The sequence below is a fragment of the Cloeon dipterum genome, chromosome 4 (genome assembly GCF_949628265.1).
Source record: "Cloeon dipterum chromosome 4, ieCloDipt1.1, whole genome shotgun sequence".
Lineage (NCBI taxonomy): Eukaryota > Metazoa > Arthropoda > Insecta > Ephemeroptera > Baetidae > Cloeon > Cloeon dipterum.
In genome coordinates this window covers 19182318-19195286 of record NC_088789.1, presented here as the reverse complement: position 1 = coordinate 19195286, position 12969 = coordinate 19182318, and the positions used below count along the sequence as shown (strand labels likewise).

Below are 12969 nucleotides of genomic sequence, written 5' to 3'. Positions count from 1 at the left end.
TTTTAGTTTAAAAAAGACAAAAAACATCAAAATCCTAACTGGAGCGACCAAAACTTCACAAAAAGGTACTTGCCCTAATTTTTTACTTGATTTTACGAGTATCATTCCTCTTTAGCTCGTATTTTGCTGCTGTTCCGATCCTCCCATTGTGTTTGCGAGCGCACACGCTTCATTCGATCCAGTTTTCATCGCTTTCAAATTAGAATGACAATGCGTTTGAAATTGAACTTAACTCTCGCGGAAATCACCCCGCTCATCTGCCGTGTATTGATCACGCATTCTCCTCTCTATGCAAGGATAGAGAGCAGAGAGTTGTCGTCGGCTTCTCTTTCTCGCTGGAACTTTTTCCATTTCTTTATCTCCACGCGCGTCACTGTTGCTCGGCGGCTCGCCCTCCCCCGCGTGGAACCTTCGCTTCCGGACGATGTGGTACAGCTCCAAACGACAGATCCAGTATTCTCCCCAGGGTTGGGAATTTTAGACGTTTTTTACAGAAAAGAAAGATATTTTTAGACAGGCTTGGGCTCCATTTAGACGTCTTATTTAGACTTTTTTTGTCCATTTCCCTAGTGGTTTTCTTGCCAATTACACCACATTTTTATAGGTATATGGTATTTTTTTAAGAATTTTTGTTTTAAGGAATAATTCTGACTAATTTTGTTAATGTTTTATGAAAAAATTGACATATTAATGGGATTTCCCAAGATCAACTGGCAAAACCTTTTTTAACAACTTTAATGCAAAACCAACAGTTTTTGTGAATGTGTTTCATTAAACACGATAAAAATTTTCACTATTAATTTTGCTATTCCCTTTACTAGAACAATCAAGTTTCAAAAATAATCTTTTAGGTTATTGAAAAACAAGAAAAAAATATTGTTGTAAAAGTTTAAATGCACCGATTATTTGAATTTTATGTGTTTTTGTTGCTTTTTTCAGACTTTACAAGTTATTGGTTATAGTGTTAGACTATTTTGAACTTAAAAGATGGTTCCAAACTGTTTTCATTTAGGCTGAAAAGTCTTAATATTGAGGCTTCTTTTCGTATGAAAAATAAATAAAGAAAAAGGCGTTCGTCTTAAATTCTCAACCCTGATTCTCTCTTGCTCTTGCTCTGACAGGGTTTGATGGAGAATAAATAAAACGAATGGAATACGTGACAGTGGCTGTTGTTTCATTCATCACGCGGCATGCATGCTCCAGCGAGCTAATTAACTTTCCCTTTTGCTCGCCGTTTCGTTTTATTCTGTTGTAAACATGCACAAACAGGCAGCGCGGAATGGAAGAGGAGTGAGTGAGTTATACATTCCGCTCGTCGACGGCGTCGCGCGGGTTGTATAGATTTCCAGATTCGGTTGTATTCTCTGGTCCCTCATTGCTGCTCTGAAAATGTTTTCCGCGGACAGATAAAATCAATTAAAGTGCGCTCTCTGTGACCGACAGCCGATTGAAGCTGAGTTGCGGGGGCTGGAATGTACCCTCGGCCGCCTTCATCAATCAATAGCTCGGCGAGTTCGGTGTTTGCCTCGAGTAATTAAGCCGGAGCGTGTGGAAAGGCGTGATATTTATCTGCCGGCCGAACAATTAACTGACACTGTTGAAAAGCAAGCAATCAAAGTTTTTAGAAAAGGGACTGCACGCTCTGCCGACCCCAAAGAGTGACCGCAGCGGAACGAGTGAAATGAGGCACAAACGGAAAATTCGGCCAACTCTTTCAGCGTTGTCCACATAAGACAGAAACTTTTGGACCTTTGCTCCGGACTGTTTGACAGACACACACCATTAAACCGATATTTTGCTCTGTGCTATGCAGAAATTAAGACAAACGTGTTCTTTGTTCTGATTTTTACCTTGAAGATAAATTTGTTTGCAAATTTTTATTAAAAATAGTTTTGAAAAATATCACATTGAAATTTGAATTGTATACTTTATTTGCGTATATCTTTGGCACATCAGCAGTAAAAATGATTTGTACTAGACTTCGATTCCTCTCGTCGCTATCTATTCAACGGTGTGCGAGTTGTCAGGTAAGTTCACCTTACGGCGAAATGTATTTTCAATAAGGAGAAAGTGCAGACTTTGGAGCAGATTTTCTCAGGAATTTGAACGGGCAATAGCTATTTCCCGATCTTCAGAGCATATTTAAATGAAAAATAAAAATTGAACTGATCCACTTTAATGCAAGGCGAAGATGAAAAATTTGACCATAGTTGGATTTTTTAAGGACTAAATTTTAAAGACTTCTATCATCTAGAGAGTTAGGCTTAGTTGAATTCCGAAAACGGTTGTGGATAAAGGGATTTTTAATTCAGAATTTTAGTAGATTAATTTAAATAGAGAGGATGTAATTGAATTTGACATAAAATAGTAATAGTAATGGGAAATAAATCCCGTGGGAAAATTACCGGTGCAAATTTTAGATTGAAATATAAATAGGCTAGTAAATCCAAAATAAAAAATTCACGTCATCACAGGTGTAGCTTTCACATAGGGATCAGAATTCAGCATTTTTTCCGTCGGGATTTTTGTATCCCGTTGATTAATTGACAGGTTACATTGACAGTTAACAACCGTGTAATCCCTCGAAACACTGCAATGAGCAGAATTTTTATCTGTGCTAAACGTGCCTAAATAAATTGTCGATGTTCTATGTTGAAAATTTATCTTTAGCCGATAACTTTTATTTGTTGTTATTGATTAAATTATTCAGATTTAAAATTATTACACTTAATGATGTAACTTTTAGCTTATAATTCATGTTTCAATTTTTATCCAAGGATATAACAAATTTACGCTTTTGATTTTACTGGAGCCAGATTTGATATTTTTCGAGTCTGCCATTTACAAATTTTGCCTCTTCTGCGTGTGCCGAATGTAAAAAATTGTTTTAGCGCGCAAAAAAATTTGATTTCGCGGCCGAGCGCCAACGCCAGCCAATTTTGATCCTGCGAATTCTCTGCGTCACCCTCTGATTTATTCGTAGCAGAATTGATTGCCAGCCGAATATGTAACAGCAACGGGTCCGGCCAGTTTTTGCTCCGGTGCACAGTGTCCGATCAGTTCGAATGCGCCGCGCGCGCGCTCCACGTCACAATAAAATTCTTGCGGGCTCAATTAATTTTATCGCTCACCGAGGGTAGTAAAACGGCCAATTGTGTCCCTTTTCCCTGAAGCTTTTTACGACCCGACGACGCTGGTTCGCACGGCAGACCACACATTAATTAATCGTTGCGCGTTAATTTTCGGCCGCTACGGTAAAAAAGGCGGGGAAGCGGCGATAACGCCAAGCTTTTAATCGGCTCCTACACCAAGCACAATTAATATTCAACTGTAATTTTTTATCTTCCTTCAAATTCAACTGCCTTTATTTTCAGCCATTAATTAATGTCTTATTAAGTATACACATGCAGTTAAAAAGAATACACAATGATAAAATTAACTAAAGATCTTGCACAAAATATACACAAAAATATATTAATTAGGCATAACATTTGTTCGGTTTTTCTAATTCATTAATAAAATGAATTTTTCAATACAAGCAGTGAAAGCCATATTGCTGAAATTCATTTTGAATTTGTATATTTTACTGTTGTTTACTGTACTCTTTCAAAAGCAAACAGCAAATTTAAAACGATTTACATTGAAATCCTTAAATTATTAAAAATCATGCAAAATAAAAATTAGTGTTTGGTATAATGTCCGGCAATGGAGACTCTCCGGAAATTTCCAAAATATAAACGGAATTTTTAGAACAGTTCAAATATCTGAAAATAACCATTTTCATTTCTTGCATTAAAAAAGACGCTATTTAGCTCCCCCATCCCCTAAACCCTTCGGCTGGTCAGGAGAGGTCAGGACGAGTCTAACGGTGTGCAGTTTTGACCATTCTGATTTGAACCAGAGATTTGGAGTCAATATTATTAGCAAAACACAAAAAAGGCGAGTTTTGAAATGGAATTTCTCGAAACAAAAAGAGAAACCCACTCTGAAATTTTCTCACAAGTTCACACGAGTCATAGGGCAACTTCAAGGCTTATTTTGAAAATTTAACAAAAACAAATTTTTCAAAATTGGAGTATTTCAATTATTTGGACTAAAAACCAAGCCGAGAGGAGAAAAATTCACACCCTTTAACAAGGTTAAAAGGTGCATAGCGAGACGCAGAATCACAGGTGATAACTGCTATAAAAATAGCAAGGAGCTCTTCTCCACACTCTTGCGGTGGTTCCATCTGCATCGAATGGTGGAACGTGTACAATACACGCCGTGCAATGCGCAGCAAAATATAAGCGTGTGAGTGGATGTGCACACACAAACGCGCGCCTTGCCGGGGTCTCGCTATTTGATCTGGCCTCCTCTCGGCGCCCGCCGCCGCGAGTGTTAACGACGTAGCAGCAGCAGCAGCCAACAGCAAGCACAAGTGCAAATACTAATTAATTATTGAGAGGTGACTCCGTACGTCCACCACGGGCATGTGGCCGCCGGCTGCACAGCCATTTACATTTCAGCTTCAATTCACAAGCAAACAAATACTTCTGCTGCTGACACATGACACACGCCCTTCGTCCCGTCAGCCCATCTACAATTTTTCATCACTTGCGAGCTGCTGTTTTGAACAGTGTTCAAACACATTGAGGTTATTCCTCTTGTACTGAAACTGAATTTTTATTTTTTCAATAAAGTTTAAACCTCTTCGATGGTTTGAATTGGAAAAAAAATAAAAATAGGCTGATTTGAAATGTTGAGACTGTCGTAAAATAAAAAAACAGTCATATATAAGTTTCAAAAATTTTATGATGAGCAAGCTTGTAGTATATTTCTGTTTTGAAATGGTCTATAACGCTTCAAATTGCCGTTTTACTATTTAATGGTAATCTAAAAAAGTGTTTTCCGAGAAAAAGGGGATAGATAATTTTGATAGAACTTTATTTAATTTTCAAACCACGCAATCCCTGAGCGTAACATCCAACCTGAGAGGATGAACATTGACAAGCAAACTCTTTGTTTAAAAAACCCACTAGAAAAAAATCAATGGATTTTGTATCAAATCTATAAACTATTAAAATTTTAAAATATTCATTAGAAAAATTATGATTGAAGAATATCACTTCTTTGTCTTTTTAAGATAATTTAGAAAAAACAGTACACTTAACTTGCTTGCTAAAGAAATGGTTTTTGATCTAATAAATAGTATCTAAGTGACCAACCCGCTTCACGTACAGATTTCTTAAATTGAGATAAAAAATAAAAATGGGTAAGAATTTCGGAACCTAGATTGAAACAAATTAACTCTCTATTCACCTGAAAAGTTTCGATTTAAAGCCAAGATCAAGTGATAAATTTTCGCGTGTCAAAACAAAACTCCTTGCGTTCTATATAAATTTACAATTTATTGTTTATAAATGCGACAAATGGATTTATCAGTACGAAATTGTACAAGCAAATTGATCATACAAAATCAGTGATAATGAAACTGGCATGGTGGTGTGTACGTCTTGGGGTCGTCGGCGGAGGCAAGTTGTCGTCTGCAAATCAGGCAAGCAGCTTAACCGTGGTATCCATATCCACCGTAGTAGGGTCTGCGGTAGTAGCCTCCATATCCGCCGTAGGGCCTGTATCCTCCATAACCGCCGTATCCACCGTATCCTCCGTATCCGCCGTATCCGCCGTAGTACCTGCGGCCGCCCCAGTAGCGGTGCTCAGCTGTGCTCAGGTCATCCCCCTCGGCGGGGGCGGCCTCGGCAGGCTGCTCAACGTCTTGAGCGTAAGCTGTGCTGAGCACAACGGCCAGGGCAACGAGCTGAAACAAAATTGGAAGAGACGGTCAGAAAAAAATGATTCATCGTGATGTAAGAAGAATTTAATTAAGAAACTGCTGACAGATGGCTCCACCATCCATTTGGAGTTTTTTACAGACGTTAAAATATTGTATGTTTCTTGTTGCAGACTAAAACCGGTTCAGTAGATTGCGGCAGAAATGATGCATTAAATTATAATTTTATCCTGTCAAGTGGAATGTTTTTTCCGCGTGAACCACTTACAAATTTTTATTTTATGAAATGTCTCACCTTGAAATGTATACTATCTTACAGTATTACTGTTTTAAATAATTTTTAGGAATTACGAATGACGAAATCAGACTTTAGGTGAGAATCAGAGAGCAGAGACATCAAAGAGCCCTCACTTTTCACGCTGATTTAATTTCCAACCGCAAACTCAGGTGCAAATAACGCTTGCGACTCTCACAAAATCCACAGGGGTCGAAATGCGCGCATCAAACAATTCAAGGAGAAAAGTTGCGAATCGGGAAGCTTTCAGGGTTGAACAATCAGTGGCTTCGGCTGGATTTGTCTTTCTTTCGTGGAGCGCGGGGGCGGCTTTTCGTCACGCCCAAGTGTTCACGCCGCGTGCAATAAGCAGCCGCGGCGGCGTCTCTTGGCGAAGAAAGGAGAAAAAGTTGCCGAAGCAGCAACATCAAAAAGTACTCGAGAGCTATTCATTACTCGCGCCGGCGTTAAGGAAATGTTTTCATAAGGGGTACAAAGGACCGCCGCTTTAATATTAACGCTCTCGCCGAGCTTTTAAGCTCGAATTTAGTTCCAAGCGAAATAATAATCTGGCTGTTGGTCACACGCAAAAAGTTTCAGCCGCACTCTCGACCGCCGAAAAATTAATTAAGCAGGTAGCAAAAGGCCCCATTTTGTAGAATCGCGGTTTATTTGCCGGTTATAAAGATTGAATTAATTTTGCCAGGTTACGCAACGTGGATTAATTAATTTTTGGCTGTAAAAAGCGATATTACCGCGTGCTTATCTCGATTAATTTGCATTCATCCGCAGTCACGTCAGCCGGAGTTTTGCAAATTACGGACAGCAGTGAAATCATCCCTCGAATAAGCAGAGTTTATTCGCTTGCACTTCCGTAAAAGTGTCCATTGGAGGAATGAGAACGTAACTCTCGCACAAGGGAAAGCAATTCGACTGCATTACTGCATCGCAAATGACTTCAGGGAGCTATCTCAATGCACGGTATCGAACGGAAAGCCGGGAAAAAGTGATTTGCAACGCGAATTGCGGTGCATTTACACCGCGGAGTCGTTCGTGCGGATGGCGGTTGAGGAGGAAGTGCATGCAAATACATTTTGTTTGCAGTATGCACTCCACCTGCATGCTGGGGAACAAAATTGCAGTTTATTGGAAATTGCATGCAGATTGTACGCGTAAAATTTTCCATTGTGGCAATGGAAAGATTCCGCGAAGCGAAAATTGGATCAGGGGATGAAAAGATAAATGTGCGGGACGTGGCATGGAAAATCAATTGCGGGGGCGAGAATCGGAGAGCGTGGAAGCAGCTAAAAGAACTCAGAGATAAAAATGATGTGAAACAGAAAAGTAAAAATGGCTTTCCTGTTTTTTCTATTTTTGCAAAAGAGGTATAATAAAAAATGGCATTTGAAACGCCGTGCAAAAAAAAATCCTGCAGAGAAACTCACCAGCAGTAGTGCGAACTTCATGTTTTTGTGTGTTGACGACGAATTTCGGTCGACTGTGTTCTGAAGAAGCGCACCGGCTTCTTTTATACCGGCTTTCGTCGGTCAGGATGGCACAAGCCTCCCCTCTCTCGCACTTTTTTCTGCGTCTTTTCGTCTCGGCCGCTACCCTGGTGTTGGTTCCCCTCCCGGCTGATTCACTTTTGCCACTCCTCCGGTGGGCTGCAAGTTCAAGGATCCAGGAACCACCGAGTGCGTTCGGGTAAAACTGACACTAAGATTATTGTTACTCGCTGCACAAAACTGGCTCAAGGGCTCATTGTGCGAAACGCTATTGACTCTTCCATTTGTGGTTTGCACGATTTCCAGTTGTAAAAAAATTCCACGCGCCGTATATAATGTCCTCATCGCAAAGCAATCAATCGCGTGATTTGTGATTCTTCCTAATTGCTGCACGTTTTTTCTAAGTAATGAATCCGGCTGCACAGTCACCAATTAATACCCCGCCGCTAAGTCATAAAAGTCTCGGTTTTAACTTGTTAGCTTATTACAAAATGGATTTTCACGGCTGAACGCTCTATAAGCCGGCTAATATTTGAGGCGTCGACGTCGTCTGGTAAGTTGCGAAATTTGCAGCCACAAAAATGCTGCTCTCCGCAGCAAAATAATTAATTATCACCCTGCTGGGAGCAACTTTGAGCCCTCCATCGCCACCAGAAAAGGGATGAAGTTTTGCTTCAAAAACAAAGCCGGATGTGAAAAATTTTCCCTGCGCTATAACTGGCAGCAAAGTTTTGCAAAACGCTGCGATGTTTTGATGGATGAGTGCTAATTAAGTGGATGGTTATGAGTCTGACGGGCATGAACTTGTTCAAAGCAACACCTCATATACAACATTAATTTGCGGGAAGGAAGTTTAGTTGCAATATTTGTTATATTCTAAAGAACAAGCGCTGATTTTTATAATAAGAATTTGTGTACTGTTTGGAACGTTAACATTTCAACCAAAAACACGTAGACGATCACATATGATAAGGACACGTATCGCCTAAAAATTACTTATATTATGGAAGAGAAATAGAATCTTCGGTTACAGTATTTTTATTATTTTAGCCATAGGAACATATTCGTGCAAGAGAAGGAGACTCCCCAACATGCTGCAAATTAATCATGTTTAATTATTCGAACTAATTGTTAGTTTTTCTTATCTTTATTAGACAGTGTGGTAAATATTGGAAATTAAATGAGTACATTTTTATTTCATCCTGATAAATTTAAACTAAAAAAATATGCTGATTCAATTGTATACAACAAGAAGGAGAAACGCCTGTGTTAGCACTGCTCGCTTCCTCTCGGATACAGGTTCATGAATTGTATCATCTATCAAAGTCGGAAACTCGCTCTGGGCATCTCAACTAATTGAATTATAATTTGCTCTCAACGCACACAAAGTTCGGCTACTTAAAATAAAGTTTAGGTTCCGTACCAAAAAATTTTACTCTTACTCGCAGGATGAAATGTTGTGAAACTATTTTCAGCATCTAACTGGTGTTGTCAGTGAAAAGTTTCTGGTCATTGCCACAGTGCGAAGGTGAAGTTCACGGAAGACGGAAAGTGCGGCGGCCAACCGATGGTGCGCTATCGCTTGCCGGCGCAATTAGCTAAGTTGTTGTAATTGAATTGTGTACAAAACTTGCTTTGAACACTCGCTTGTGTCTTTTCCTCTTCAAACAAAAAAGTTTCTTCCTTAACTATTTTTAATTTTTAAATGTTGAAAAATTAAAACACGACATTCGAGAAGTTTTTTCGATGAAATTGAATATAGTCTTAGACAAAACGTAGACTATTTAGGAAATAATAAACTATTTTCCTCTAATTCCAGACAAATCTGAAACTGACAATATAGCTCACAAAACCATAAAATATATTGTGTAATTGATGTGATCGTGAAACTGCATGACAAAAATAATTAATGAAGGTCGTAAAATTGCTAAAAAGTATTTGTTGATTTTGTAAGTTATTTAAAACCATACTTTAAACCGATATTCCCATGTTAGTAAGTTACAGGTGTCATAATTAACTAAAGGTTTATAAAATAGACGGTTTGTGGACTCTTAAAATGGTTTTATAAAGGCGAAGAGCAGTCAAAGTCTTTAAATAGCATAAATCGTGCTTATTCGATGCCTAAATGAAAATTGGAAGCTCAGAACAAAATCAATCGTCTTGAAGTCCTAACTCTGACCAAAATGTCTACTAGGCCTTTTAATATTTCATCGGGGAAAATTTGATGTTACACGAAATGAGCACACGTGACCTTGCAATAGTTTGAGCACGATCGCTCCAAGGCACATCAAAAGCGGCCACAAAACTGCTGCCTATTGTGCGTACAATAATTTACAGTAATCTTGGACCAGACAAATTTGGAACAGGGAAAAAACCTTGTTGTCTTTATATTGCGCGCGCGCAGCGCAGCAACAATGGTCAATTTTCCCACACATAAGTGCTTGCGGCTCCATAATATAAGGATGACAGACGATTCTCCGCGCTATATGTTTGCTCAGGAGATGAATCAGAGGAGTAAAAAATTACTGTCGGCATTCCCCAGAGGTCATATAGTGAACACGTGAATTTCGTTGAAACGACTACCGCGCAAATAGCCCGAATCCATTAGACCCAAAACAAAAGCAGAGCAAAAAACGTACAAAATTTTATCACATCGTTAAGATGCTGCGGCTTAATAAAAATTCTGGTCTGTGAAATTAAAAAATAATAGCGCCGTTAATTGAGAGTCCTTATTATGCAAATCCCTAATTAGTCCATTAAAACGCTTCTCCTGAGCGAGAAGAGATGAGCAGCGAGCAGTTAAACTGGCTTTGCCCGCGGCTCTTCTTTATATTTCTTCTCAGCAAAGCCCACACGTTCGGCAGCAGAAAGAATTCCTGCAAAATTGAGAGTGAATTCGAGACTCCCCGCCTGTTGGAAAAAAGACTATACGCTCCGACGCGGCGTGCAACGATAAATAAAGCGTGAAAACAATCACGAACACAAAGAAAGATGAAGCAAAGAGGCTTCGCAAACGCCCGACTTGGTTCACTCGGTAGGGATTCCCTGGCGCGCAGGCAGGCATTGAACTTTTGCCCACTGCCACAGGTCAAAGTCGGCTTTTTTGCGCTGCCTCCATTATCCCGAAGCGGTGCAGACCGGCTGGAAATTACTTGGCTGCACACACAACAGATCAAAGATACATTAAATTGCGATGTTAACTATATTAGCGGAGGAAAATCCCGGAAAGAGAAAATTGCTTGGTCATCTTGAGTAGCGCCAGACAGGCAAAAAAATCTATGGAATGATTAATTAGTGTCATCTTCTGTTATTGCATTATTTGAATTAATCAATACACATAAAGGAGCATGATTCCTTTTTATTTCAATATTAGTTGCAACAATTTAACTAGTCATTATACATATATTTGAGTATGCTTCCAATGGCACAAAGGGAAAATTACTGTGAATCAATTTTGATTGTCACTTAAAACAGAAGATATTTAACGGTCGATTATTTTTCTGAGCTTTTACGGGACTATCAAATAAACACGAATCATGCAAAAAAAATCAATTATCTTAATCTGCGATTTTAGCACTTGTTTCAATTTTAATAAATTCAAGTTGAAATATTCGAAATATTTAGTTACAAAAATATTTTCATCTTTTTTTAGACTAAATTCTGATCCTGTATTCAACAAGCCGGTTTCATTTCAAAATTTTAAGACCTTTTGTCAACTTTTTTACCTAGGGGAATTATATAAAACAAAATGAAAGGGAACACAGCATCATAATATTCTAATCTAATAAAGGTAACTTGACCTCTTTTCACCATTAATAAATGAAAATGTACGAGAATTTTCAATTTTTCTTTTAGCAAACTTCTTACCAAAAATGGTGAAATAATAAAGATTTCCCTTTAAATAAAATGCCATGTTTACATCACGTTTGACTTATTCTACAAAACGATATATGCGCTAAATTAACTAAGAAACCGTCTAATACAGACTATTTCCTTAGATAAACTTTTCAAAAAATTCCATTAAATTTTGTGTAAGAAAGGTCTTCAAAGTCCTGTAATAGTCCAGATCGAATCTCTCAAATCAGAAAAATATTTATTTGTATCTTAGAAACTAATTTTAATTGCGCTTATACGTTTAATTTAATGCAACAATCTGTAGGGGCACCGTGATTGGCCAGCAACTAATGATCGAGGAAAAACGCAAAGGTCAGCGCCTGTATCGATCAAAAATTGTACTTTTGAGTTTTTATCAGTTATAAAGAGTCGGCCTGTGACCTCTTGGCAGGAGCTGTCGGCCACTAAACCCTGCCGTTGTAGTTTGACTCTTGTTAATTGTTGAGCGGCCTCTTCCAGTTTGAAAAATTCTTGAGTATTGGCTGTCTTCATCCAGCGTCTATCGTCGGGGGTCACCAAATATATAAGGAAGGAATTATGATGCGCAGTATTTTCCTATATTATGAATTTTATTAAAGCTGTAGTTGTGGGAATTTGTGTGTTGCAGAATGGTCATTGTTTGACGGAATGTAGGTACCCTACAAATCTGTCACCATAAAGTGCAAAAACTCAGCGCTGCATAAAATTATAAAAGGCAATTACTTTTTCACACGCCATTTAGAGCAAATTATTATTACGCAACACCATGAGCTGCAAGTGCAGCGCAGCGTGAATTTGTGATTAAAAACAATAAAGCAGAACACGCAGCATTGTGTTCTGGATAGCCTAACTCTTTCAGTTTTCACACAAAAGAAAGTCTGGCTCACGTTGGAGAGCTTTGAAGTTCTTTGTACTCCAAAAGGATCAACATTAAAAAGTAAAAATGCACGCAATGAGGGTGCAAAGGGACGTCGGTTTTAATTAACTCGTTCTTTTCATTTCAGCTACACCAGTGCATAATCTGGCTTTGAGAGCTGCTGGAGCTGCGGAATTATGCATTTTAATTAGTGTTTAAGAGCACTTTGCTATATATAGCTTTTAATTCAGTTTACCTCGATTCGTTTTTTCCCATTCACAGCGGCTGTCACACTTTGCTGTCATTTCCAGATTGATTTTTTTCCACCGCCGACAGGTCATAATGGATATTGCAATTTGCAGGGGGCTTGAAAGGAAATTCTCAGAAACGGCAGCAGCAGTGCAGTGCGCGCGTGGGTGTTTTTGTGTGCAGGACAGTAAATCTAATTCGAACTTTTAAGTGGAAAGTTTGTGCGGCCCAGCAAGTTCGAGGACGCATGCACAACCGCATTCAGCTAATGAGAGAGGAGTTAGGAACGCACGATTTGGGGCACAATTCGATCATTTCACGCTGCAAGATTAATTTCACTTCATCAATATTCGTTCACGGCGCCCTTCAGGAGCAAAGTGTGTATTATTGATCTTGCCTCTGCCATTCGCCACACAAGTCAGTTGCTGGTTCTGTTTGC

General features: G+C 38.9%; 1 protein-coding gene across 1 annotated transcript; it reads right to left on the bottom strand.

Moving 5' to 3' along the window:
* Positions 1-5370: 5370 nt before the first annotated feature.
* On the bottom strand, positions 5371-7651 carry LOC135943344 (neuropeptide-like protein 31). Its single transcript, XM_065489822.1, has 2 exons — positions 7493-7651; positions 5371-5800 (listed from the first exon to the last, which is right to left on the bottom strand). The coding sequence occupies exons 1-2, from the start codon at positions 7511-7513 to the stop codon at positions 5546-5548; spliced, it is 276 nt and encodes a 91-aa protein (XP_065345894.1). The 5' UTR covers positions 7514-7651; the 3' UTR covers positions 5371-5545.
* Between the last annotated feature and the right edge of the window lie 5318 nt (positions 7652-12969).

Bases quoted from the DNA above. Each gene is read 5' to 3' on its own strand.
- LOC135943344 (XM_065489822.1), bottom strand. From the start codon at position 7,513: ATGAAGTTCGCACTACTGCTG. The intron at 5,801-7,492 runs GTGAGTTTCTCT...ATTTTGTTTCAG, and splicing joins TGAAGTTCGCACTACTGCTG to CTCGTTGCCCTGGCCGTTGT.